The sequence below is a fragment of the Myotis lucifugus genome, unplaced genomic scaffold, assembly GCF_000147115.1.
Source record: "Myotis lucifugus unplaced genomic scaffold, Myoluc2.0 scaffold_103, whole genome shotgun sequence".
Taxonomy (NCBI): Eukaryota; Metazoa; Chordata; class Mammalia; order Chiroptera; family Vespertilionidae; genus Myotis; species Myotis lucifugus.
The window spans coordinates 1,762,145-1,789,027 of NW_005871151.1; the positions used below are offsets into that span (position 1 = coordinate 1,762,145).

Here is a 26,883-nt window from a genome sequence, read left to right on the forward strand (position 1 = left end):
AATAAGACACATACAAACAGATTCCATAAACACTTCCCGGCCAATTCGTGCGAGGCCGTGCCAGGAAACAGATGGCTCTGTGGAAACAGCTGTATCCCAGAGAAACCCCAGGGAAAAGCCAGAATGCATTATCGCGCTCATGTGCGAGCCGCATGGCGCTGGCTCTTTCATCACACCGTGGGCATCAGAGCCCGGTGGACAGCGCCCAGAGCCCTACCACAGCTGCTGCCGGAGGCCAGCCTCCAGTGACCTTCCGGGCTTGTTCATTCCAGAGCCTGAAGGATCCTGGCAAACGCGGGGTACAGGAGGAGTCTTGGGGGGCAAGCTTCTCAGTGGATATGCCTGCGCCCCCTGCACGCCATCGTGGCCTGTCTGCTTTGTTCTGTCCAGCTCCAGCTTGCACACCTCTCTCTTCCACACCCCGAGGCTCCAGTTGTAATAGTCCTCGCGTGCAGGGCTCCCTCCTGGGCCTTTCCGGCAGCCACCTGCCCTCCCTCCCTTTGACCGGGTCTCCCTCCTCTTACCAGCTCCTTATGCAGAATGCAGGGGGGCAGCTCTGGAGCAAGACTGACCTGTATAAGATCTTAGGAACAGTAACTGTGGGATTTCGGGCCGTTTACTTAAACTCTCTATGCTTTGGTTTTCCCATCTGTAAAATGGGAATCAGTCTACCCAATGGGCTTCATGAGGACCCAAGAAGCTAAGTCAGGAGCTAGATCAGTGGCACATAACACATGCCCCCCGCACCCCCGCTCCCAAATTAAGTTTTGTTTGTGTTATAAACACCAGTATTATAATTACCAACTTGCTTATTTGTTCCCCCACCCAGACATTATGAACAACTTAAGTACAGAAACTGGGGTTCCTTCCTCATTCTTAGCACAGGGCTTGGCATAAAGTAAGGGCCTATGAATTGTGTGTGAGGTTCACATTAATACTGATACTTGGGACCGGATGGAAACCAGGCCTTGTCCTTCTTTATTTCCTCAGAGCCTAGGTCAGAGCTGGGCGGAATCTCTCTGAGCCTTAGCTGAACAGACCTGAACCCGTGCCTCTCCTCTGCACAAAAGCATAAATCTGGCCCCTGGTAAAAAATGTTTGGGTTCCTGGGACTTGGTTGATTAATGCACACAGCAGGCAGTCAGCGAGCCTGTAATCTTTCTCTACCTGCATGGCTCCACAGAACGTACCCGCTTCGTGGAAACCACGGGAGAGAGCCTGAAGCAGGCTTCAGAGGATGAGTCAGAGCCCCAGCCGCTCTGAGCAAACCCCTGGTGCTCCGGCTTCCTTCTCCGCTGACTGAGGGCACCAGGGCAGCCCTGCAGATCCAGGGAAGAGCAGATGACGTCACAGGTGTCCAGCCACTGAAAAGGGAAAGTCGGTGGAACTTATAAAACAGCATTATTGAGGGTTGTTTTGCCCACCAGATGTTTCCAGCCTTTGTTCTCAGGCATCAGGAGAGGCGTCAACAAGATATGGGTGGCTTCAGGGGGACTCCTTACTTGGTCCGTTGTGTTCTGCCCCCATCACTTACTGTCTAGAAGAGTCCAACTGGGAGTGTTAGTTAAGGTAACATGAACAATTCTAAAATGGGCTCCGCATGTGAGAAATCTTTGACTCACAGAAAGTCCGCATGGATGTTCCTGATTGGCAGGTGGTTTTTCTCCAGGATCCCAGACTCCTTCCATCTTGTGGCTCTGACTTCCATGGAGCCTTGGACGTTCTTGCTCTGGCTGACAGTGAGGACTGTGCATGAGACAGCCCTGAATGTGGTGCCTGTGGCAACCAGAACCTGCCCACATACTACAGACCAGAGCTTGGCCCAAAACTGCAGGAAAGTCAGAAACACAGCCTGGCTGTGGCCCCAGGAAGAGAAGAGAATGTGAATATTGGTGAGCATGGCAGGTCCCTGCCTCTGCAGGGAATACATGCATTCATTCCTCTCCAGTCATAGAACCATCTAGCTAGCGTTAAAACTAGAAAAGCCCTAGAGATTATGAAGGCGCTGTAGTGACTTGATTACGTTCAAGAACTCGGAGGACATACACCTGGAGGAAATATCTCAGCCACTCCGTTCACCCATCATTTGACCTTGAACAAGTGGCTAAACCTTTCAGGTGATGAATGTCTTCATATATAAAGCAGGACTGACCGTGTCCCTCATGCATAGAGGCTGTGTGAGTATTAAATGAGAATGTGCCTGTAAAGTTGTCAGCACCGTACCTGACCTAGTGAGCGCATGACCTCTGAGAGTTCTTTCATGAAGCCCAAACTCCTCGTCTCGTTAGGAAGTGGGAAAACGACTTGCTCAAGGTGCATAGCCAATGAGTGTCAGAGGGATCGGTCTCAGTTCCCAGTTATCCCCATAATCTCTCTCTGTGGTTTTTCCAACTTGGAACAAAAGTCCTTTTGGCCAGAGCCCAGGACACACTTCCAACTCCTCTGAACCCTCAGCCGTGAGCCCTGGCAGCTCAGAGGTCAGTCTAGGCCACCGTCCTTCAGGATGGGAAGGAATAAGGCAAACTGCTTAAAGGGCATTTTCCCTGGAGCCAAATCTCCTTTTTGCCTCAGCTGGCTGCTCAAAGAAGCAATTTAGCAAATGCATTTTATCTCAGGAGAATCTGTCTTTTGTTTCTGTGACTGGCTTGTCAGGAGCCCCGGCCTCCCGTTCCCTCCGTGGAGCGGCTGAGTGGAGTGTGGAGTGTGGAAGCATTCAGGTCCTGCTAATGAAAGCCCGCCCCCCGGCTCAGCATCTCCCTGGAGAAATGACTAGACGAACCCTGGCTGAAAAGGAGCCCGTTTTTAAGCGTCTTCGTCTTCCCCTTGGATAACATCAGCCATGCAGTCGGCAATAAGCAGCCCTAGATTAGAATTTGAAAAGGTACATAATGGAATCACGATAACGTTGCTCAGGTCTGTGCGGCACTCTGCAGTTTGCAAAGCACTTCTACATGCGTTTGCTCATTTGAGAAAATTGCAGGGAATTAGTTAAATCCTGAAAAGTAGAAAGAGGCCAATAAAGTTCACCTGCGAATCCACCCCTCAGAGGAAAGCTTTGTTAACACGGTGACGGATTCCATTCCCTTTGGTCTGTTTTCTGTGTGTGTGTATATGGCGGTTGTTTGTCTCTTTGCTGTATGGGGACATCCCGAGTGTGCATTGCTATGACCTGCTTTGTTCCCCGAGCACTGAATCTTCCACCAGCTCATTTGGCCCTCGCGTCCACCCCCCAGAGCTAAGTCATCATGTTGTGAAAAGGCCCACAGTTTTCGAAGACCGGATTCTGGAGCCAGACGGCCTCTCTCTAGCTGTGTCACTGGCCGATGACCGAAACCTTCTGAGCCCGATTGCTCCTGCTGTAACACAGAGACGTGTGCTGACGGGGCCCATTAATAAAGCCAGGCACCTGGAAACACTTGGCACTGCACCTGGCGCACAGTAGGTGCTTAGTCCATATTAGCTAAGCAGAGCTGCCATTCGCCGTGTTGGTAATAAGTACAGTAGAGCTCAGGGGACGTGTCTGGGGGGTCCAGAGTCCTGGAGAGTCTGACATTGTAGGTATGACTACACCCCTGCTGTGCTTCCCACAGACCCAGTGTGGTTGGTAGACAAGAGTATCGCCTAGACCAGTGATGGCGAACCTATGACACTCATTTTTTTTGGTTGATTTTTCTTTGTTAAATGGCATTTAAATATATAAAATAAATATCAAAAATATAAGTCTTTGTTTTACTATGGTTGCAAATATGAAAAAATTTCCATATGTGACATGGCACCAGAGTTAAGTTAGGGTTTTTCAAAATGCTGACACGCCGAACTCAAAAGGTTCGCCATCACTGACCTAGACCCTACCCCTTAAGCATGGGGGTGGCCACAAGGGACCTGGGGCTATAGATGCCACCGAACCACGTTATTGATCCTGTGAAGTTCATAGATGCCGGCTTCTTAGCCCCTAGGATTATGGATAGACCTCCCCCACCCAGGGCAGGCCATACTTCAGGTTCTGGGAGCATTTTCATTGGCCACTGTTTCCTTTATTAACATGAGGCGGCCGAGTGTGTCCAATACAGGCTGATTGAGCACACAAGGCACCTAGAGGTCCTAGGCTCAGGGATTCAGAGGTGAGTGGGGCAGCCCCTGCCTTGAGGAGTCCACTGTCTGGGTGCTTTTCAGAAAAGGACTCTTGGAGCCATGTTCCTAGGCATGGCGTGCCTGCTGACTCAGGGGGGTGTGCCCGTGCGTGCACAGAGGGGAGGAGAACTCCCATACACACATGCATTCCTCGTGTCCTGGCCCCTTGTGTTTCTTTCTCGTGTGGTGAGAGTCTTCTTTTGATCTTCATCAAGAAAGTTGTCAGCAAGGATGTGGGTCTAATCCTGCAGCTCAGAACAGGTCCCTCGGCTCATGGGGTCGTAGCTGGAGCAGGAATTCCCGTGTCCTGGTCACACGCCGTTGGTAGAGCTGCAGCCTTCAGGTAGGCCAGGGCATGGGATGGAACTCAAAGAGCTAAAGAGCATCCCGATTGCATCCCCTGAGCCATTAGAAAGTCCGATAGCTGAGACTGTCGTACGTCCCTGGACCTCAGTGAGCCCCAGGACTTTGGAGGACATATAGGCGCCCCTGGCATTGGACACGGCCTTCTGGAGAATGCTACACGCACTGACTGGGCTGAGGCCCGAGAGGCCACCGTCCCCTGCTACATGAAAGGCACCTCACTAAGTGCCAGTTCCCCCCCTGGCAGTTGTCTATTGCTCCGACCTGTAAAACCTCAGTGGTGTATGGGAGGTGTTTACTGAGGCAGCTCTGCTGATCCGGGCTGGGCTCGCTCCCTCGTCTGGGGCCGTTGGGGAGACTGTGGCTCACCCTCGGGCTGATGGCCCAGCACCTCCTCACGGCAGGAGTGGAGGTGCATAACCGTGGACTCCCCTTGAGGGCCCCCCCCTCAGGACTGGGCAGCATGGTTTCCCCACCATTCAATCATCCACCAAAGCAAGTCACAAGTGCAGCCCAGGTCCAGATGTGAGGGAAGTGGTGATGCTGGGAGTCACGTGACAGCGGGGAGCGTGAGAAGAGAACTTCGCAGTGAGTGGGATCCTCCGCATAGCGTCATCCATCAAGCGATGGTCTCAGCCGGCACTAGGTTTTACAGGAGCGAGTTAGCATATTTTCTTGTTGACAACTACACTATGTATTGGTTTGGAGATTTTATGTTTCTTCTTGGAAAAGTGCTCCGTTACTTTCAGCAGGTTAGTCCCTCTAGTCAGGCACAGCTTAGTCCGTGTTCAACAACATGTCCTCATGTGATGGACAAGGCTGGTGCAACAGAAATAATGTTGGAACCAGCTGTGTGACTTTCACCAAAATCATTCATGTTTAAACATCAGTTTTCAAATACAATGTGCATGTGACAAATCTGTGCATTCTACATGCACGGTGTGTCGTATCCTCACCAACGTGTACACGCGTGTAATCTTGACACATACGTTTCCCTCAGCCGATGAGCCTCTCTCCTGCCTCTTCCCAGTCCGCTCACTCCGCGCCCACACCCACTGGCCCCACGCCGGTCACTGTCCGCGCTCTTTCACTTCCCCCTGCACTTCTTCACCTACATGACGGGCACAGTGATGCCTGCCTGGGAGGGTGAGGGTGGCGTTTGCAGGCGACGGGGGTATATCAGCATCTGAGCCAGCAGGTCTGGGCGTCCGTGCATCTGCATCTGCTATGTCTGAGGCTGAGCCCTCAATCCCTGTTGGCGGGTCAGCTTGCTCTCTCGCTAGTTGGGAAGGAGGGAGCAGAATGGAGCTGGGCAGAGAAGGTCTACAGGCAGGTTCATGAGCGAGAGGTTCTGAGGGGGAAAGAGAGGCTGGGCGCTGAGGCTCGGACTCAACCTGGATGACTTTGAAAGGCTTTGGTGTGGTTTTGCTCTCCTGGTGCAAAGACTGGAGTCTGTGGCTCTAGGAGAGAAAGGCATCGGCTCACGCAAAGGCATTGCTCGCTCGGTTTCTCACTCTTTTCTGTGACAATTTCCCCCCTGATGTTTGAAAATGTTGCGCTAGGTCATCCAGGCAAAGATTGTTTGCTTATAGGGTGTTTGTGGATGGTTATCCATTCCTCCCTGATCACCACCGTCCTGCTGAGCTCAGAGCCGTCTCCCTTCTCGGAGGCTGAGCTGCCCTTTGTGGTCCCCGTTTTGAAATCAGAGTGACTTGCACGGGGGGATGGAAACAGCGATCTTGTCCTGTGTTTGACCTTCAGCGCTGTTCAATGTGACACACTCGGGGGAGGGCAGGGCCGAGGGGCGGGCTCCCAGCCCCCTGGGGCTTTCCTTCTCATTGCCACGCCTCTCCCCTGCCTCGCAGCTCCAGAAGCAGCTCTCGGAGCTGGATGAGGACGACCTGTGTTACGAGTTCCGGCGAGAGCGCTTCACCGTCCACCGCACCCACCTGTACTTCCTGCACTACGAGTATGAGCCCGCCGCAGACAACACGGACGTCACCCTGGTCGCGCAGCTCTCCATGGACAGGTAGGGCAGACCGGCCCCCTCCGCACAGCCCCTCACCCGGTCACCTGGAGAAGGGAGGGAGGGCCTGGGAGCTGAGGCTATTGGGGCCTGGTATGGTAGGGCTTGCATCCCACCCCCTCTCGGCACAGAAAACCAAGGGCTCTTGTCTTTCGGTGACAGTGGTGCTTTTGAGGTCAGAGGGAAGGGAAACGCGTAGGCTGGACCCACAGTCACTGCTGGAAAGCAGTTGCTGTTTCGTCTCCTTCCTCATGGATCGATCCACTGAGCCTTTCGCAGGCAGGACCGACGTGGCTCCCGCTCTTAGTGGCCCGCAGTCTGATGCCCTGGTTCTCAGCCTTGGCTGGGGACAGTCTGCATCATCCTGGGAGCTTTTAAGACAAAGCCATGCCCAGGCTCCATTGCAGGCCAGTGAAGTAGGAATGTGGGGTGGAGACCTGGCCTTGTTCTAAGTTTGCAATGTGCAGCCAGAGTCGAGAACAGGGGGCTAGTGTATAAGCAACAACGAACAGCTATGTGAAGCTGTGGTAAGTGCTTTGAAGGACCCAGGAGAGAGAATAACAGTGTCAGGTGAGAGGCCTTCTACAGGTGGTATGGTCAGGGGGAGCCTTTCTAAGGAGGACATTTCTGCAGAGACCTGGAGGATGAGAAAGGAGGCAGGCGTAGGAGTTGCTGAGAAAGCGGATGGAATAGCAGGTGCGAAAGCCCCGTGGTGGGAAGGGCCTTGCACGTTCCACAGCCTGATAGAGAACGAGTGCAGCTGCCGCAGAGCAGGCCCCTGGGAGGGAAGGGCCTGAGATGGAGGCGATAGAACTTGGAAACTCATAAAACACTGGGACTTTATTCTAAATGTGTTGAGAAGTTATTTAAGATTTGTGCACAAAGTTGTTAGATCTAACTAGTTTCTTTTTGAGACCATCTCTCTGGCTGCCAGGAGGTGAGTGGTTTCAAGGCCCCGAGGCCACTCCCTCAGGGCCCCACTTTTCTATTCCTGGCTGTCCTGGGGGCCCCCTCCCACCACTGCTCACCAGCTTCCTTGTTGATTTACTCATGGCCCATAGTGGCTGCCCTTGCCCCAGCTTCCTGCATGTCATCCCTCCTCAGCTCCCACAATCGGGAAAGCAGTTCGGCTCATTCTGTCCCCGCGCCACCTCAGCGATGCCTGTCCGGCCTGTGGATGCGATTCTAGGGGCCCTTCTCAGGAGTCAATGAGTTTATTCCTATAAAGTGCTGAGAACAGGGCCTGGCACGCTTACGTGTTCGATAAATGTCAGCTGTTATTAGTCACGAGTGATGGAAGAACGCGCAAAGGAAAGAGCCAGCGCTTGGACAGGAAAGGTACCCAAAGTCGTCCTCAGGTTCTGGGGAGTGGGCGGGCCTTGCATCTGAATGCATCTGGGAGTGATTCGTGCTGAATGAGGCGGGAAGATCCAGGAGGAAGCCAATTCCTTGCTTTCTGATTCCTACCGTGTGTTAGCAATGACTACTCGCAGCACTAAACAGCTTCTTTGGCTCGTGGTTCTGTGGCTTGTGGTTTCCTGGAGATTCATCAGCCTCCAGGACCCGGTGCACAAGCTCAGAGGGCTTGCCGACCTTCACAGGCAACAGGCAAAGACGACATGAGACAAAGGGGAACATGAAAAGCACAGAGACTCTAGCGCCAGATCAATCAGCCTTTACCGCTGTGTGACCTCAAACACTGACCCAGAAGCCTTCCCTTCAGACCCCACGCATCCGCCCACCCTCCGCGTGGAGGACCCATGATTCCCCCTAATGCGTTGTGACAAGTACTGCCATCCTGAGACACCTCAGAGACCCCGGGAAAGGAGAGACACTTAGCAGGACATAAGCAAAAGTTACCATGCAGTGCCACAGCCAATGAGGATGTACAATTCCCCTTCCCCTCCATGCTGCACAGCGGTTATGATGCAGCAGCTGGCTGGTGCCCATTGGATCGATTTTTAATTTAGGAAGCATTTCGGAAGTCTGTAAACCTTCGAGTCAGTAGTAGGCCCTGCGTGAATGCCACAGGGAACTGGGGGCTGCAGGCTCCGGCGCCGGCTCCCTCCAGCAGTCCCTTCAGGAAGAGTGAAGGCCCTATGGTGCTGGCAGGTCTGCTCCGGGGACCTCCCTCCCATCCTGGAGGCCGACAGGACTGCTGAGGACAGAGGGATCCCATCCTGATCACAGCATCTTGGCCACCAGGAGGCACCTTCTCTCTCCTGTCCCTTTGACAATGTTGATGAAGAACTGATGTTCTCTCTCCTCCTCTGATTTCGGCCTCTGGAGAGAGGCCTCTGGAGGAGGGAGAACATTAGCTGAGCTAACAGAGCTGTGTGGCTACGAAGGGCCTGGCCACACAGCATCACGCAAGAGCTTGTGGGAAATACAGATTCTGGGGGCCCAGGAATGTGCTGTAAGAAGCCTCCTCCCACGTGATCCTAAGCAGCTGACAGATGAAAAGCACCAGTTGGAGAGCACGAGGTAATTCTTCAGTACCAGCCAGAGTGAGCTGCTCCTGGCGGGGCTTCCTCGCGTGGAAAACCCAGACACAGAGTCAAAAACCAAGCCAGTGGGCGAATCCACTGCAGAAGCTGGCGGGCCTCTTCACACCCAGGCGTGCCTCCCACCTCCGCCTCCCTCCAGCAGCTCTGCTGTCCTCAGGTTAGAAGTGACCCTTGCCCTTGACTCCCCAAATTTCAAAGGATGTTCAGAGTCCTCCCTTTTGCAGAAGATGACACTGGGGTGCAGGTGGGGTCATGCAAACCCCCAGATTGGCAGAGTGCAGTGGAGGCCGCATGCACGTGTTGGAGATCAGGCTTCGTGGAGAATGTCATGCCTCCCGTACCCGGCTCCGGCCAATTCGATTAGCAAGTGTCACAACGTATGAGAAACGGAGGGCATCTTACCCTGTGAATATCTTAATCCTCCAAAGAGCAAACGGAAGCAAATCCCACAGAATGAGAGAGGACACAGGATAGGGGTGCCTGCTTTCTTTTGTTTAGAAGCATAGAAATGCAAATGCATGGAATCTATTTCCTGGTAATTGTCCAACTGAAGTGGGCATTCTGACCGGGAGACCGCTGATTAGGTGCCTCTTGCTGGGTAGGGAAAAAAAGTAGAATAGGTTTTGCTTTTTCCTAACCATGGATTTTGTGTAGCAGGCACTTCTACTGCCTTGAAAAAAAAAAAACACACAAAAAACTATCTTTATAGATTTCTCTTCATTTTCACAGAGCTCTCTCTCTGGACTCTGTTCTTCCTCAATTCTCCTTGGCTGGTGCCTCTCGGGGAGCCTTGCAAATGGCTGTGGCCCTGGCACAATAAGGGCTCTGAAAAGTAAAGAAGGAAGGCATCCCCCCAGGTGCATTTTTTTAAAAAATATAGTTTTACTAGAGGCCCAGTGCACGAAATTTGCACACTGGGGGAACAGGGGATCCCTCAGCTTGGCCTGCACCCTTTTGCAAGTCTGGGACCCCTCTGGAGATGTCTGCCTGCTGGTTTAGGGGAGCAGGCCTAAGCCAGCAATCAGACATCCCTCTCACAGTCCAGGACCCCTCGCTCCGTACTGCTCGCTGCTCCTTACCACTCGGCTCACTGCTTCTTAGCACTGCCGCGGAGGCGGGAAAGGCTCCCACCACTACCCCTGTGCTTGCCAGCCATGAGCCTGGCTTCTGGCTGAGCAGTGCTCCCCCTGTGGAAGTTCACTGACCACCAGGGGACAGCTCCTGAGTTGAACATCTGCCCCCTGGTGGTCAGTGCACATCATAGCAACTGGTCTGCTGTTCGGTCGATTTGCATATTAGGCTTTTATTATGAAGGAGGATTGATTTCAGAGAGGAAGGGAAAGGGAGAGAGAGATAGAAACATCGATAATGAGAGAGAATCATGGATCGGCTGCCTCCTGCACGCCCCCTACTAGAGATCAAGCCTACAACCTGGGCATGTGCCCTTGACTGGAATCGAACCCAGGACCCTTCAGTCCACAGGCTAATGCTCTATCCACTGAACCAGGCACACTTTTGTCCCCCACATTCACGTGGTTTTCCATTCACTTTACCAAACACCCAGTATTATTTTCTTCTCACCGTCCCCAAGGCCCTGTCCCTGTGCCTGTCTACACATGTCTGCTCCAAGCCCAAGAATCAAAGTTGACTTTGTTATTGGTGGAGTGGGGTTCTTGGGGTACTGCTGGAATAAGAATTTCAGGCGGCCCCCACGGGAGGATGAGATATTGTAGAAAGCTTTATTTCTGTGGAATTGCACCCGAGTTTCCCCTCGTCCCACCGTGGAAGGAGTGTAGCTGTGGTTTCAGTGGGGCTAAGGTCAGTCAGTATCCAGAACTTCCGCTCCATGTTGGAGCAGTGTCCAGTCCAGCATCAGCCTGACTGTTTGTGTTCCTGCTGCAGCCCATTAGTCCATTGCATGTGGTGTCCCCATGGCCACATGGTTATGGAGGGAACACAGCAAGTGCAAAGAAACCAGAGCAAAGCCAAAGGAACCAGAGAGCCAAGAGCGAGAAAGTTCCTTTGTGTAGGGGATTATGTGTTCCCGAGCTTTCCCGGACTTGCATTAGCCCCACCCCTTCCAGCCAATGATTTCTGTTCTCAGGTTTGACTGACAGGCACCTTTTCTATGTCACCCCAGCTTCACTGTGATCTGTGGGGAATGAGCCGGTGTTCCCCGGGGAGTGTGAAATTGCATCTTCCTGGTGAAGCTGCCCAAATGGCCGTGCTATAATGTCTGGCCTCCCTCTGCTCCTTTTCTGTTATTAATAACTAGCTAGTTACAATGGTATCAACTGGACCTCCGGAGCCTCCGTTCCTTCATCAGAAGAAGGGGGAGAAGGTGCACAGGCTGTTGGGAGAATTCTGGAAAGTGTCTGGGGCATGGCAATGAGTCAGATAATTGCAGTTATTATCACTCTTGCGATTACTGCTTGTTTTAACGCTCCTTGTAACTCACGGCCTAGGTTTGGCTCCATCTTCTGTGGCTGGTCACTGCCTCAGGAGCTCAGCAGAGCTCTTTATCTTTCCTGAGAGAAGAAGCAAGGGATAGCAGTTTTGAGCTGGGAGGGAATCCTTAAATCATTTAACATCATCTTCACCACCCTGTTGAAAAGAAAAGGCGTATTTTGGGATGTGACTTTCTCAGTGTCACTCACTCGATTAGAAGCAGACAAAGACCAGTGGTTTTATGCCCATCTGGTCGATAAAGGAGCTGAGGTTTGCTGATTTGCCCCCCATTACACCGTGATTTGGGCTCAGGCTGGTTGACCAAGTGCCTGTGGGGGAGGCAGAGCCCCCAGGAGGGTGGGTGGAGAATGCGCAGATGGGGCCGGGTCCCCGTGGCTCACCTTCCTGTCTCTCACAGGCTCCAGATGCTGGAGGCCATCTGCAAGCACTGGGAGGGGCCCATCAGCCTGGCCCTCTACCTGTCGGACGCCGAGGCCCAGCAGTTCCTCCGCTACGCGCAGGGCTCCGAGGTGCTCATGAGCCGCCACAACGTGGCCTACCACATCGTGTACAAGGAGGGCCAGTTCTACCCCGTGAACCTGCTGCGCAACGTGGCCATGAAGCACGTGGGCACGCCCTACATGTTCCTGTCCGACATCGACTTCCTGCCCATGTACGGGCTCTATGAGTACCTCAGGTGAGGGCCCGTCTGCCAGGACCACCCCGACCCCTGGGCTGCCCCCGGGGCTCCTTTTTCCTGGTGAACAGATTGGGAGGAAGCCCAGTTTGCCTCCTGAAATGTTAGGGGCAGAGCGTGGTCTGGAAAGCATCTCTTTTGCCCCCCAGTTTAACGTTCTTTTTTTAGCTCCTGTGAAAACCCCATTCCTCACCCGGGTTGGGGGTCAGACTTCCTTCATCCAGTCATTCTAGAAAGGTCACGGCCTCGTCTGTGGAACAAATCAAAGTGATGCTGGTGGCTAACCCCCAGTGGGGTCCTTGCTGAGAGGCAGGCACTGTTCTGAGTGAGTGACACGCAGGGTTTCGTCCCCTCCCCCTTCGGTGCCTGCCATGGGTTCTAACCATCATTATCTTCATCTTCCCAATGGGAGACGGCGGGGGTGAGATGGAGGCTGTTCGTTCAGGGTTCCACACCAGGCAATGCAGGGGCCGGGGCTCAGTGCGGGGTGGGGGGTTAGGGGGGGGAGTCATCTGACTCCGGGCACTGAGCTCACTCACCTCCACGGCTGCCTCTTTGCCTCTCCAGTGAGTCTTTCCCGCCTCGCCCCGCATGGAGTGGGGGCTGAGGGGGGGGGCGGCGAGGGGAGGTCAGGCATCGGGGGGGCTGGAGAGACTGAGCTTGTGAAAGGCGCAGATGGCCGTGTGGGGAGCGACATTTATTAGGAATAGCAATCTGAACTGAAGGGACTGTAGAATCCATTCAGCCCTGAAGTCCCCCCATGAGAAAGCTAAGCTCACAAGGTGTAGATGGTCAAACATTTGAGTCCTTTATCACTGTCATTTGTCAACGTGAATTATCTCCTCTACCAAGTGAGTGCCTGCCTGGGAATTATCTCCACTACCGAGTGAGTGCCTGCCTGGGCCCAGGCTCCATGAGAGGTGTTTGCACGTATTAATTACCCGCTGGACCCACACCTCAAGTCCAAAAGGCAGGCGTGGTGAGACCCGCCCCCCCCCCCCCGCCCTTTACCACTGGAACAGTGAGGCTCGGGGAAGCTAGTCATCCACCCAAGTCCACACAGCGGCTCTAGGACTTGAACCTGCATCCATTGGCCTCCAGGTCTGCAGGCTGCCCTGTGTCGGTTCCTGTCTGGCACACTGGGGTCCCTGGCTGTGCCAGGTGCAGCCAGAGCTGAGCTCTCACCCTCCCTTCCTCTGTGTGTGTATGTGAGTGTCTGTCTGTCTGTCTGCCTGTGTGTCTCTCAGTCTCTCTGCCTTCCTGTCTCTGTAGCTCTTAAAAGAGCTTCCAAAAGAGTTGAAACCGTTTGCAGTGAGGCTGGCGTGTGGGTGATGCGGGCGCCCTCCTGCCCTGCTCTCTGGAAGGCAGCGTGTGCTCTGTCCACTCTGCAGCGGGTTTGCTTCCAGGGCTGTCTTGGGGTTCAGAGCTTCAGCCCCTCCCCTTGAGCAGGAGGAGCCCCCTTCCAGCCTCTCCGTTAAGAATGGCAGTGTGAGCATGACCCTCCTTCCGGGAGGACGGGCGGCATCTTCCCAAAGAGCATGCGCCCTGGTCCAGAGCCCTGTGAACCCCAACTCCTGACTCCGGGGGGCACTGGGAATGGGGCTGTGCTGCTGCAGCTGGGCCTGGAATCCCAGTGTGTGGAGTGAGGGCGCCCCCGTGTGGCCAGACAGAGCTGCAGCCCCTGGTTTCTGTGGATTCTGCTGCTGGGCAGTTTGCAGGAGGACCGCTCTGGGGGGCAGGCAGGGCTCCCAAAGGACCAGACGGTGGGAACCAAGAAGAGAGAGGCTTCAGGACCACAGCCCATCCTCCACCCTCTGGGGCTCCACGGGAAGGGGGACCCACCTTAAAAGCCTGCGCTCTCTACTCTCCCTGTCCAAGCACTATTTTATTCTTTGCCTCATGGCATCATGTTTTGAAAGACATCGCACGTGAGCTGTGTGTTTGTGTGCTGCCTTCCTGTGTTGTGTTGATCAAAGACATCGCTAAACACTAATCGAGGCCGTGCTCAATGCGAGGCGCCCGGCGTGCCCACCAAGTAACACTTACTTCACCCAGAGTCGCCTGGCGTTGTTGCTGGCCGTGGCCACCGGGTCACGGTGCGTGTGGCTCAGGGGTTCTGAAATATTGCCAGTGCTCCTAAAACTCCACTCCTGTCTTCATGGGCCCCCTCTCAGACAGCTGGTGTCTCTCCACTTTCATTGTGGAGTTATTGTTGGGGGGCAGGAGGGATGGGGGCAGGGGACAGGGGGCAGGGGAGGAGAGCAGGGCCAAGGGCTTCATAGTTTCTGAGAGGAGCTAGAACTGTGGGTTTTCATGTTTTCGTTTTTAATGTTGACAACTAATTCTTTAAAAAGGCATCTTGTTGAGCGAGAACAACCCATCTTCAGACTGAATGGCACCCCCACTCCAGACTACCAGGGTGTGACCTCTGACCTAGAGAATTCCTTGGCCACAGACTTTTGAGAATCGGGAAGGAGTGTGATTCTATCGGAGGCCCCACAGAAGCACGCAGTGTCCTTCTCAGAGGAAGATAAACGTATTGACTTGCCGTTGGTTTAAGGAAAAGATTCCCATTGAGTGGGATGGATTCGTTTCTGATGCAAACACTGAAAGTGGATGTGCTTCATGACCGGCCTGGGAGCGTTGGTTTGGGATGAGGTTGAGGATACTGTTAGCTGAGGAGGGCGTGGACCCCAGCGAGGCCAGGGGACGCCCCTAGAGACTGACTTCCCCCGTGTGGGTTTGCAACAAGATGCTCTGCCCAATCACTGTGGAAATATTAATATTAAAACGATAGTTACAATGTATCAAGCCCTGATCATGTGCCAGCAACCCTGCCAGCTGCTTCGTGTGTATTCTCTCTATTCTTTACACCTGCTTGTGAGGTCAGTGTTATCACAGGTGACCAGACGGAGGCCTGAGAGGTAGACTTTTGTCCAGGAGGCAGCTGGCCTGCCCTCTGTGACAGCTGCCCACGATGGAAGGGTCCAGGTCACTCTGAAATCCCAGGATACAGGGCAGGCTGATATGCAGCCCTCTCATTGGGCCCCCAAACACTTACATCACCCTTTTGGGGAGCCTACTTGGGTACCAAAAAAAGTTCAGCATCATAGCTCCCTAAGCCGTTGCTTGGCAACCAGCTAATATTATAACAAAAACAAACAAACAGATCCATTGGAAAATAATGAAGGCAGTTCGATGCAGGGACATGGCCACAGAGTTTCACTAAAATCTCTCTCCTGCCCCTTCACCTTTTCTTCTGGAGAAAGACGTGCCGCTGTTAGTCTTGGTTTCGGAAATGTCGCATGGGTTCCGGCGGGGCCGCGGCAGCCCTGCCTTTGAGTTCAGGTTCGGGCACCGGTACCCAGTGTGTGACTTGAGGCGGCTTCGTCTCCCCAACCCTCTGTTTACTGGAGTAATAAAGGGGCGAGAAATACCCTCTGTGGGGGTGTAGCAGGTGCTCATCGGAGTAAGTTTTCTGTCCTTGGGCCTCTCACAGCACTCGGCATCGAATGTCTCTGCCAGGCCCCCACTCCCAACCCGGCCCCGTATCACCATCTCCATTTTCTTTCTTACAAAATGAGAAACTGTATGCTCATGTTCGTTCAAGAAAATATTTAGTAAGCACTTACTGTGTGCCCAGCAGCAACAGTGCTGAGTCACTCAGACCTGCATTTAATGCTGCGGACTCCTTACTCAGCACCTGCTTGACCTTGACCAGGGCCCCTCGCCTCTCTGGCTGTCTCCCTCTGTGAAACGAGGATCATATCACTCCTTCCCTCTGGGGATCCTGGGGAGAGGAAGTGAAATAGCACGTGGAGAGCACCTACCACAGGCCTGGGCATTCCTCATTCCAGGAATATACATCGCAGGTGTGTCTGCATGGCCGGCTCTATTCTAGGCTCTGGGGGTTCCTGCACTCAGGGTTCACGTTCTGGGGGGCGCTCCAGCTGGAAGCCCTGGGCTGCTATTCTTGTCATCAGTACAGACACAGAGAAAGGATCCAGGGGCTCAGGTGACCCAGCGTCATGGGCTGTGGGCAGGGAAGGCCTCGAGGACAGGTGATGGGGTTCCGGCTTGAAGCACAGACAGGCGTAAAGGCAGGAAGTACCCAGGCATGTTTGAGGAATGATCCGGAACAGCAAAGGGATCGCCGGTGGGAAGCCTACGCTGCCCTCCGCGGGGCACAGGGCAGGCTTCTCGCCGTTTGCACTCACCATGCAGAACCCTCATCCTTGTTTGGGGCCTGACGCTTAACCGTCTCTGCTGTGCTCCACAGACGGTGCCCTGACTTTCCAGGGGCAGAGGCTGGGCAGAGTCTCAGTTCCGACCTGTACGGGAGCGACAGTCAGTGTTACTCTGCTCCCGGGATGATGCCTCACCGCCCTCCCGTCCCGCGTCCCCGGCTCAGCCTGGTGCTCTGTGAATCCTTGTTGAATGAGCACGGGAATCTGAGCAAGGCCGGCAGGGGCGGCACCGAGCACGGCCAGCTGGCTGCCTGCCATCACAGGTGGCATTTCCTTAGGTTAGCTCAGCGTTTCAGTCCTCCCGTACGTAACTCCCAATGTTTATTGCACACTTACTGTGTGCCAGGCACTGTTGCAAGCACTTTCACAGTATGTGGTCATTGAACCTCACAATTCACTTACAGATGAGGAGGTTTAGCTAAGTCCCCTGCCCACAGGCACAGCATCACCAAGTGGACACCTAGCTTACCCGGGTCTATCCAGAGGGTCCCATGCTTGCCCTGTGGACCGACCCAGCTGCCTGGTGGGCCCGTCTCCATCCTCCCCATGACGGCCATGTCGTCATCACAGATGGTCTCTATCAAGTGTGTTCTGTGCGTTAGAGCACTGCCTCAGCCCCTCCGTGAGACAATCCATTTAATCCTCACAAATCCCGCAGTCCAGGCACAAACCCTGTTCCCGGCCCTGGAGAGAACCGTGGCACAGAGGGGTCACCTGCCCAGCGTGCCGCTGGGGAGTGTCCAGGAGGACATGACTCTGGGCCGTCGGCCCCCTGAGCCGCCTTCCTCACTGAGGAGCTTTGGCTGCCCGGGACCTGAGGCCGCACAACACACGGCGCCCACGAAGAGGTGGCTCCCGAAGCTCTGCCACAGCCGCTGGCCGTGAACACGGGGCAGCAGGGTAATGGAATGGGGGCGATGTTGGTGATACAGAGGCAATGGATAGAGTCCCGGCTCAGAGCGTGGCACCGTGCACTACGGCTCTTTTCTCCTGTAATGACCCCAGAGCTCCTGCCCACCGTCTCTTTCCTTCCCGCCCTCCTGACGGGCAGGCTCTGCCTGGAGGTGTTCACGCCATCGAGGCCGGAGCAGGACCCCGCTGGGCTGCCCCTCTCCGACCTCACCCGTTCTGCATGTGTTTCTGGTGGGCAGCCTTGTCCCCCCCATTTGCAAGGCCTGGCTGATGTCCCCACACCCCTTGGAGGCCTGTCCACCAGGACTCCTGTCTTGGCAACTGGAATGGAATCCGAGCAACCTATTCCCTGGTCTCCGTTCAGGGATGTGTCTGAGAAAGGACTCGGCTGGGCTGGTGCCCACAGCAGAGCAGATAGCAGCTCCGCCTCCCTCCGCTGCCGCCTGCCCCTCTGCCCGAGGAGGTGGCCGAGTCCTCAGAAGCCTTGTTCAGGTGACCTCCCCCGGCTCTGGGTGAAAGCCCGCTTACGTCTACACTGCTGAAGCGAGGCAGTATAGGGGGTGGGGAGACAGCTGGGGGAATGAGGCTCCTCACAGCCTCCCTAAGTCTCACACACACGCATGTGCACACATACAGGCACATGCATACAGGTACACACATGCATACATGTAGGCACATTTTCTTGCAACTGGACCACCAATAAGCTGAGCTGGGAAAGGGGCGGGGACTCACTTGTTAATGAGTTATTCTAAGCCAGGCACTGTGTCAGGCTCTCGAGGGATTGTCATTTCGTCTTACAGCAGCCCTGATTGATAAGAGATAAGTAAGATCATATCATACCCCCTCCACAGACCAGGGATCTGTGACCAGGAGAAGTCGAGCCTGGCCCACGGTCATCACAGAGGGACGGGCATCATTTGAACCTGTGCTGGCTGCTCCCAATCACTTGTATTTGCCCTGCCGTCCTCTATCCCAGCAGGTTCTGAATTACTTCAGTAGATGCCGAAGGTTTCTTTTAAGAGTATTCAGTCCAAAATTGTTGTAGTAAGTTTGCGACTACTTGGACAACAAGCAGGGTAGTGTATCAATACAGATTCTTCAGAAAAACAGACCAATAGGATGGATGGATGGATGGAAGGATTGAGAGAGACGGGGAGACTTTAAGGAATTCTGAGGATGGGCAGGTCTGAAGTCCATACGACAGGCTGGAAACTCAGGCAGGATTCGTATGTTACCATCTTGAGACAAAATGGAAAGCTCAGTTTTTGCTCTTGAGGCCTGCATCTGATTGAATGAGGCCCACCCACATTATTGAGGGTAAGGGCCATTCCTTAACGTCAACTAACTGTAAATGTTAATTCATCCACAAAATACCTCACAGCAATGTCTGGGTGAATGTTTGACCAAACAGCTGGGCGCCATAGCCTAGCCCAGCTGACACATACAGTTAACCTCGGTAGGCATCAACCACTGTGTGGTCAGAGATTCCAAGCAGACAGCCATGCCGGCCTGGGGACCCAGGGGTCAGTGGTCTGAGCTGGAAGGCAGAGTAAAGTACCACGGTCATGGCCCAAAGAGATGCTGAGAGGTAGAGCCAGGGACTGGTGGCAGCACTGCAGTACAGCAGTGACCACAGCGGGTGACCCAGTCTGCCATGCGCCAGGTGTGCCAGGCCGTACGTACGTGACATTGACCATGTTCAGTCCCCACAGCAGCGCCAGGAGGGAGATGGGATCGCCCCGTTTTGGGGAAAAGGAACCTGAGGTCGTGAGGAGCTAAGTTACTTGGCCATAAAGCGGCAGAGCCAGGATTCCGGTTCCGTCCGTGTTTATTACAAGCCTCGTGCCCTGTGGCCCTCTCCCTAGACCTTTCTCCCTTTCCAAGTGACAGCCACAGAGCTGGGAACTGGCAGACACATCCAGGAGAGAGAGGAGGGGTCTCGAAGGAGCAGAGCAGGCCAGGCTTGGCCAGGAGTGGATGAGAGGACGGAAACTTCCCACCCTCCAGCACGTGGGTACCAGTCGCCCTGGGTGCAGGCTGCAAGGGGAGGGTCGCTCTAGATTAAAGGCTCAGGGTCTGGAGCATTCGAGGGACTGAGGAGTCACAGAGATGGGACTCAAATGCCCACATTGGTCATTGTGTCATCAGCTTGTGTCCAGCTGCTCCTGCGTGGCCAGCCCAGTGGACCCAGCTGCTGGGCTCGAGCCCTGAGCAGCCTTGGAGACCCGCCTACCCTACGTGGCTCTGGCAGGCCATGCGCCGTGAAGTGGGAGAGGGTCCCCAGCCCTGCCCTCCATTCAGTCTCCGGGGAGACTCCGCTTTCCGGCTCAGAGACCACAGTTCTCGTCTGGACTCCAGGGAGGATCGGCAAGCCGCCTGGCCTCCCTGGGCCTCAGTTTCTCCAAATGTGAACCCAGAGGCTGACTTGGGCTTTCTCTCCGGCACCTCCCTGAGCCAACCACCTCCCCGCCCTCACTGGGGACGGCCATCGCTGGGCATCACCGGGCCCCTGACTCTCCCGCCCTCTCTTGGCAGGAAGTCTGTCATCCAGCTGGACCTCGCCAATTCCAAGAAGGCGATGATCGTCCCCGCGTTCGAGACACTGCGCTACCGGCTCTCCTTCCCCAAGTCCAAGGCGGAGCTGCTGTCGATGCTGGACATGGGGACTCTCTTCACCTTCAGGTGAGTGGCCCCCACGCTGGCCCCTGGGGTGCCCAGAGCTCTCCTCGATTCCGGAGACCCACACGCCAGAGCTGTTGGTCCAGAAGTCTGTGTCTGACCTCGGACCATATTAAGGCCAAAGAAAGCACCACGGGCCCCAGGCGGGGTCCTTGGAATATGCTCTGTCTTCCCCGTGCCCCCTGCTTTGTTTCGGACGTGGGTGATGTTTGTGTGTTCATGCATCCACCTGGTAAGTGGGTTTTATCCTGTCAGCACCATGGGCGCTGCCTCCCTCATCCTTTTTTGGCGAGTGCATAATAAATACTAACTTACACCATTGTTGGTCCGTGCAATGTCTATTGCTGAATAACAAATCATCTCGCACGTAAAAGCTTGAAACAATAGAAACGTATTGTAGCACCGTCTCTAGGAGTGAGAAGTCCAGACACAGAGAAGCTGAATGCTCTGCTCAGGTGCCACCTGGCTCAGGTGTGGGCGAGGCTGCATGTGGTCTCCTCCTCCAGGCTGGCTCCCTGGTTGTTGGCGGGATTCTGTGTCCTGAGATTGTAGGACTGAGGTCCCCATTTCCCGGCTGGTTCTCTGCCACGTGGCCCCCAGAGGCAGCTGACACATGGCACATGGTTCTTTGCTTTCTCTGGAGCCAGATCGAAAGGATTCGGGCTGGCTCACCCCAGGAACCTCCCTTTCAATTAATTCAAGGTTAACTGATTAGTAACCTTAATCACACCTACAAAGATCCCTCTTGCCACACGCTGTAACACCATCACAGGAGTGATATATCCACAGGATCTACCTCGAGGGGGAGAACATTTTAGAAAGGTAATGTCGCGAGGATCACCTTAGCCCTCAGCCTTCCACCGTGGAGTAACTTGGGGAGAGGCTAACCCGCAGTTCGTGGCTTATCAAGTCTACAGAGCCCCCGGGAGTTCATCTACCCTTCCACAGGGAGGGTCTCCTTGCAAGTAAAGGATGGAGATCAGTTTCCTAGGACTGTCGTAACAAAATACTACACACTGGGCGGCTGGAAACAGTGGAAATTTACCCTCAGATCTGGAATCCAGATGTGCCCGATCCAGGTGTCAGCAGGTTCCTGCTCCCAGGGAAGGTGCCGGAGGAGAAGCCTTCTCTGCCTCTGTCTGGCTCATGGTGGCTGCCGCCATCCTTGCTGTTCCTTGACATGTGGGTGCCTCGCTTCAGTCCTGCCTTGTCTTCCTGCGGCCGCCTTCCCTGTGGATCCCTGTAGTCAGTTCACCTTTTCTTACAAGGACACCACCCTGACCCAGGGTGGCCTCATCGTAATGTGATCACATCTGCAGAGACCCTCTTTCCAAAGAGGCTGCATCCACAGGTCCTGGGTGGGCACTGAGCCTGTCTTTTGGGGCAGACACAGTTCAGCCCCTGCAAGGACTGTCTCAGCATCCACCTCTTCCTCCTCTCAGTCGCAGCCCTTGGAGAGCTCAGCTTCCTTCCTCCCACTCAGCGGCTTTTCTCCCTGTGTCCCAGGTACCACGTCTGGACAAAAGGCCACGCGCCCACGAACTTCGCCAAGTGGCGGACCGCCACCACGCCTTACCGGGTCGAGTGGGAGGCCGATTTCGAGCCGTACGTGGTCGTGAGACGGGACTGCCCCGAGTACGACCGGAGGTTTGTGGGCTTTGGCTGGAACAAGGTGGCTCACATCATGGAACTGGACGCACAGGTGAGAGGAGTGGAATGGCGTGGACCAGAGGCGGGGGTGGGGTGGGGGAGCCTCGGTCTTCGAGCTGAGAGGGACCTTGGAGATAAGAGAGCAGAGACCTGAGAGGGAAGGAGATATGCTCAGGGACCTGGAGTGAGATGTGGCAGTGCTAATCCTTCGGCTGTTGATCCCCAAACTATTCCTCTGTCCTCGGATGAGAGTTGGGTTCCAGGCCAAGACCCGGGCAAATATGGGTGTCTCGTGACAAGCCGTCTCACCCCCTCCTCCTCTCAATCCGGTGATAAAGACAAACAATGACCTTTCCCACTCAGCCTGTGAGTCATATAAATGCCACACAGCATGCAGCTAAGATCCAGCTGATTATTCCGCCCCATAACCAAGGGTGATATTTTTAGGCTGTAGTTACCCATGAAACCCTTCCATCCATTCTGCCAATGCTTACCGAGCACCTACTTCAGCAGCAGTCTCCTGCAGGCTTCTAATAGGTTAAACCAAGCCAGGGTCTGCCGATGTTTCTGCCAAGGAACAGATAGTCAATTTGGCGGGGGGGTGGCGGGGGGGGGGTCCTAGGGTCTCAACTCTGCTCCTGTCATTCAGTCATAGACAGTATCTGAAGAAATGTGTATGGCCATGTTCAATAAGTCTTTATTTATAAAAACACCACACAGGGAAGCCCTGGCTGATGTGGCCCAGGTGACTGAGCGTCATCCCATTCACCAAAAGGTCACTGGTTTGATTCCCAGTCAGGGCACATACCCAGGTTGCCGGTTGGACCCCCGGTTGGGCATGTATAGGAGGCAACCGATCCATGGTTCTTTCTCACACAGATGTTTCTCTTACTCTCCCACTCCCTTTCCCTCTCTCTAAAATCAATAAAAACATATTTTTTTAAAAAAACACACAATATAGTGGGCCAGACACACTGCCGTCGGTCAACCCCCTGTTAAACAAACAAAAGCAAAATTAATCTGGTTAAGTCAGGCGGATGCCTGGGCCCCTCCACCCCACCCTTTGTCTCTCCGTATGCTGTTCTCCAAGGCGCCTCCTCATGGAGCACAGTGGAAATGTTTCTCAACAAGAGCACCCCAAATTCAAGGGAAAGGATGGATGCTGGGTGCCGGCTGCCCTGGAGTCACCCCGAGCGCTCTCCAGCAGGTCCAATGTGTTTGGGAGCAGTCCCAGGCGTTTTCCATCAACATCTGGGTCTGAGAGCCCCTGGTAGAGACAGAAGGCTGTAGAACAGTGTCCATACTTAACAACGGAAAGCCTGACCTGTAGTCTCCACACGTCCCATCATCCTTGGAAGGGGCCCAGCGCTGCTCCCAGACACAAGTGTGTAGTCTGCCTGGGCTTCTGCTTAGAGGAGAAGAAATGTGGCATTCACGCAGCCACCAGCGTGTGTGTGTGTGTGTGTGTGTGTGTGTGTGTGTGTGTGGAGGGGGGGGCGGAGGATATTTTCCAGCACTGAGACCTGGGCTACGTTTGTTTTAGGCGATTTAGACAGAACCCTTGAAAAGTCCCCGCTTCTTTTCCTCTCTTTGCCAATAGCACACACCAAACATGATTTTGCCCTTTCCAGCGATTTCATGAAATAACGGGGACACACCTGACGGGTAATCCAGCCACACCTGTAGGGGCAGGTGGATTGGTAGGTCTCTTTGTCTCCACATGAAATGTCTCAGGCAACTAAGCCTTTTCTTTTCCCTCCTTTTTTTTTTTTAAAAAAAATGTATTTTTTATTGACTTCTGAGAGGCAAGGAGAGGGAGAGAAACGTCAGTGATGAGAGAATCATTGATCGGCTGCCTCCTGCACACCCCCTACTGGGGATCGAGCCTGCAACCCGGGCATGTGCTCTTGACCAGAATCGAACCCAGGACCCTTCAATCCACAGGCCAACGCTCTATCCACTGGGCCAAACCAGCTGGGGCTCTTTTCTCTCCTTTCTCACCATCAGCTGTCATTTCTTGCTGCCATCAGAATTCCTCCATCAGGATTTTCTCTTTCCCAGTTTATTCTGCCCTGGGCCGGGCAGCTAGATGACCAAGATTTATTAGACATTATGTCCAAAACCAGCGTACATAGATGCTGAGTGAAGGTGTGCCGAACTCTCCTTTGAGTGACATGTCCTAGATGTTTGTCACCTGTTTTGCTGTTCAGAGACATTTTTGTCTTTTGGTCTGAGTTCCTATCTGTATCCTGTCACATAGAGGACACCATATGGGGGTGTGACTTGTAATAAGATGTGTAGGCGAGAGTTTTATTCTTGACGAAGTTCTGTCCATCAAGACGGAACTTTTTCTTTGTCCCTTCTCTGCCCCCTCCTTTGTGCTGATCTGTTGAGGCTATCGGATCAGATCACACATCGAGTCCTGTGAGAAATCACCTAAACAGACCTCATTTCATTGAGCAGGATAATCTCTCTTTCCAGAGCAGCTACACAGGCACGTGCTTACATTTATCGAGCACCTTTTATGGGCCCTGAACTCTGCCCAGCACTATGTCAACATCATTCCTCATCTTCCAAGGTCGGCAGGATCACTTTCACTTTATTGCTGAGAAAACTAAGGCTCAGAGAAGCCAAGCACTTTGTCCTATGCCAGGGGAACGCCACGTTGGTGCTGTCCGTGGTGCTGCCCTCCTTGTTCATGTCCTTCCTCACTTCATTCATTCCCTTAGTCATTCAGTCATCCAGGTGGATTCATCGCCCGTTACCCAGGGTTCTTGCAGGTGCTCAAGCTGCTCTTGTCTCCTTCCAGGAATACGAATTCACCGTGCTTCCCAACGCCTACATGATCCACATGCCTCACGCCCCCAGCTTCGACATCACCAAGTTCCGGTCCAACAAGCAATACCGCGTCTGTCTCAAAACCCTGAAGGAAGAGTTCCAGCAGGACATGTCCCGCCGCTATGGCTTTGCCGCCCTCAAATATCTCACGGCCGAGAACAACAGCTAGCACCACGAAGCCACCGCCAGGGAGAGACAGACATTCTGCCGGGGGGAGAGCCACTTGCTGGGTGGGGCCCAGCCTTGGAACTCACAATGAAGCAATGCTTTTTTTGGTTTGTTTTTATTTGTCTCTTTGGCCCAACAAGGCTGCCTACACCACAGAGATCTGGGACAAGGATCCGTCCAGGCCCACTCTGCCCCACAACCCAGCATTCCCAGAAGGTGGGAAAACGAGCGCGTCCCCAGGGTCTCTTCCAGAATGGGACACGCAGGGGTGAGAGGGAGCCATGGGGTTATCCTACCACACAGCCACACAACCAAGCAGGTCTGTGGAACGTTCTCGTTGCTGTTTAAGAAAAAGGAAGTGAGGGTGCTGGGCGTCAGCCATCCCAGGAAATAAAGGCAAAGGGGTCTTTTCATGCGTCAAACTTTCGTCTTTGCCCTGCCAGCTAGCTGAGTACCCAAGATGAGGGCAAGCCAATGATGGGAACCAACCATCTAAAAACAAAGAAATAAATACCCGATGGGGACACTGTGCGAGGCGGGACCTGGAGGCGGGGGTGTTTGGTTCTTTGTCCTCAAGTCACTCTTGTTTTGATTTGTTTTTGTTGGGGGTGGGGGAGTGAGGCGGATTTTGTTGGTTTGTTTTGGTATGGGGATCCAAGATAGAAAATCTGACCTTTTAAGGCTCTGACGGAAAAATCAGCTGCCTCAACCCACACCCTCTATCCACAGTGGCCCAGCAGGGAGGAGGCGAATTCAGCCAGTGGTTGAACATGGGCAGCCTTCTCCAGGGTCATCACCGAGGCCCCCGTGACCTTGACCTCCCCCCTCCCCAGAATCCCGGGGCTAAGATGGACATAGGAAAACCAACTGTTTTACAAGCGGTCACATTTTCTATGGGCAACGACTGATTCCTGGGGGAAGGGCTTCGAAGGGACTGGTTCCGTGCACGTGAAAGGTGCCAGCCTCTCAGGCCTGTGGAAGGACTTCCGTAGTCCGTGCGAGCTGGTGCTGAAGATGCACGTGCCCATTCGGAGATGTTGGAGACCAGCACGCGGGCTCCTCTGTGTCCGTTCCCGCCTCACTGCGGTGGGGACGAGGTCACGACCTCAGGCTCCCGTGGGACCTGCCCAGAGGGTAGGCAGGCACCTTCACTGCTACACAGATTGAGGAGACACTGGACTTTTTACCCATTTTCTTGAATCTTCAATATTAATGTTGTGTTTACAATGATGAGAATGAGAGTCAATGCCCTCCCCTGCGGGGCGGTTTGTATTGAGTTGCGATGTGCCCAGCGAACGCTGCATTCAATAAACGGAAGTATGGACTGTTTCCTCCCGCCCCCTCCCACTCCTGTAAGAAGCTGCGGGGACACACTCAGTGTAGCCAGCAAACTTGAGAAACGGCAACTTTCCACTTCCTGTTGCCGTTTTATTTCTCTCGTCATCTGAACCTTAACCTTTTCCTCCTTCCCTGAGATTAGATTTCACTCTAGCCTCTTAACACTCACAGCATTTTCCCATTTCCCACTTAGTTTCTGTCTGAACACAGATGTTTTAGATACCAGATGGGGGCAGCAAGGTAAATCCTGGGCATCAGTAGGAAAGTGAGCCCCCACCCCTTCGACCTGGTGGTCCTAGGACACCCACAGCAACCTGGTTTAGGAGACGGTGGGTGTGTTATATGGTCAGATGGATATTTCACTCGGATTTATTTTTTAAAAATTAGGAAAACAACTCTTAGGGCTAATCCTGAAACCAATGTAAATAAGTTTATGTGTGTGCACATATCTATCATCTACATATATTACATATAACCTATATGCAGTATGCACATTACAAAGTCAATCCATGAATAGAGTAAAAAGTAAAACATTCCAAAAGTGTTCAAATTACATGGTAAACCCCCTTTCTCCATTGGTGTGTGGGAACCAGCTCACAGGAACTCACTCTGTGCATCCCTTTTCTTTGATGTTCAAGTGACATCACATCTGTAACTCAATATTAGCCATCACAGGAGTAGTGATACCACCAATTAGGGCACCAGTACCTGATAGCTGGTTGTTAAACATTGACCAGCACGCCAATGCCTTCTCTTCCCTGTGTATACACACACGGGCACTCACATTCCTTTCTAGAGAAGGTCACTGTTAACAGATGTATTGATACAGCTTTTGGATTAATGACTACCAGCTACTTGAGCTAAGTAGCACTGGTTCCT

General features: G+C 53.7%; 1 protein-coding gene across 1 annotated transcript in view; it reads left to right on the top strand.

The window, feature by feature from the left end:
• The window catches only part of LARGE1 (LARGE xylosyl- and glucuronyltransferase 1), a 305,112-nt gene extending 279,117 nt beyond the window's left edge, over positions 1-25,995 (top strand). Inside the window, 5 exon segments of the mRNA XM_023757230.1 lie at positions 6,360-6,523; positions 11,894-12,172; positions 19,867-20,013; positions 21,517-21,712; positions 24,470-25,995. Of these exon segments, the coding sequence (XP_023612998.1) occupies positions 6,360-6,523; positions 11,894-12,172; positions 19,867-20,013; positions 21,517-21,712; positions 24,470-24,667 (984 nt within the window). The 3' untranslated portion in view covers positions 24,668-25,995.
• Positions 25,996-26,883: the final 888 nt, after the last annotated feature.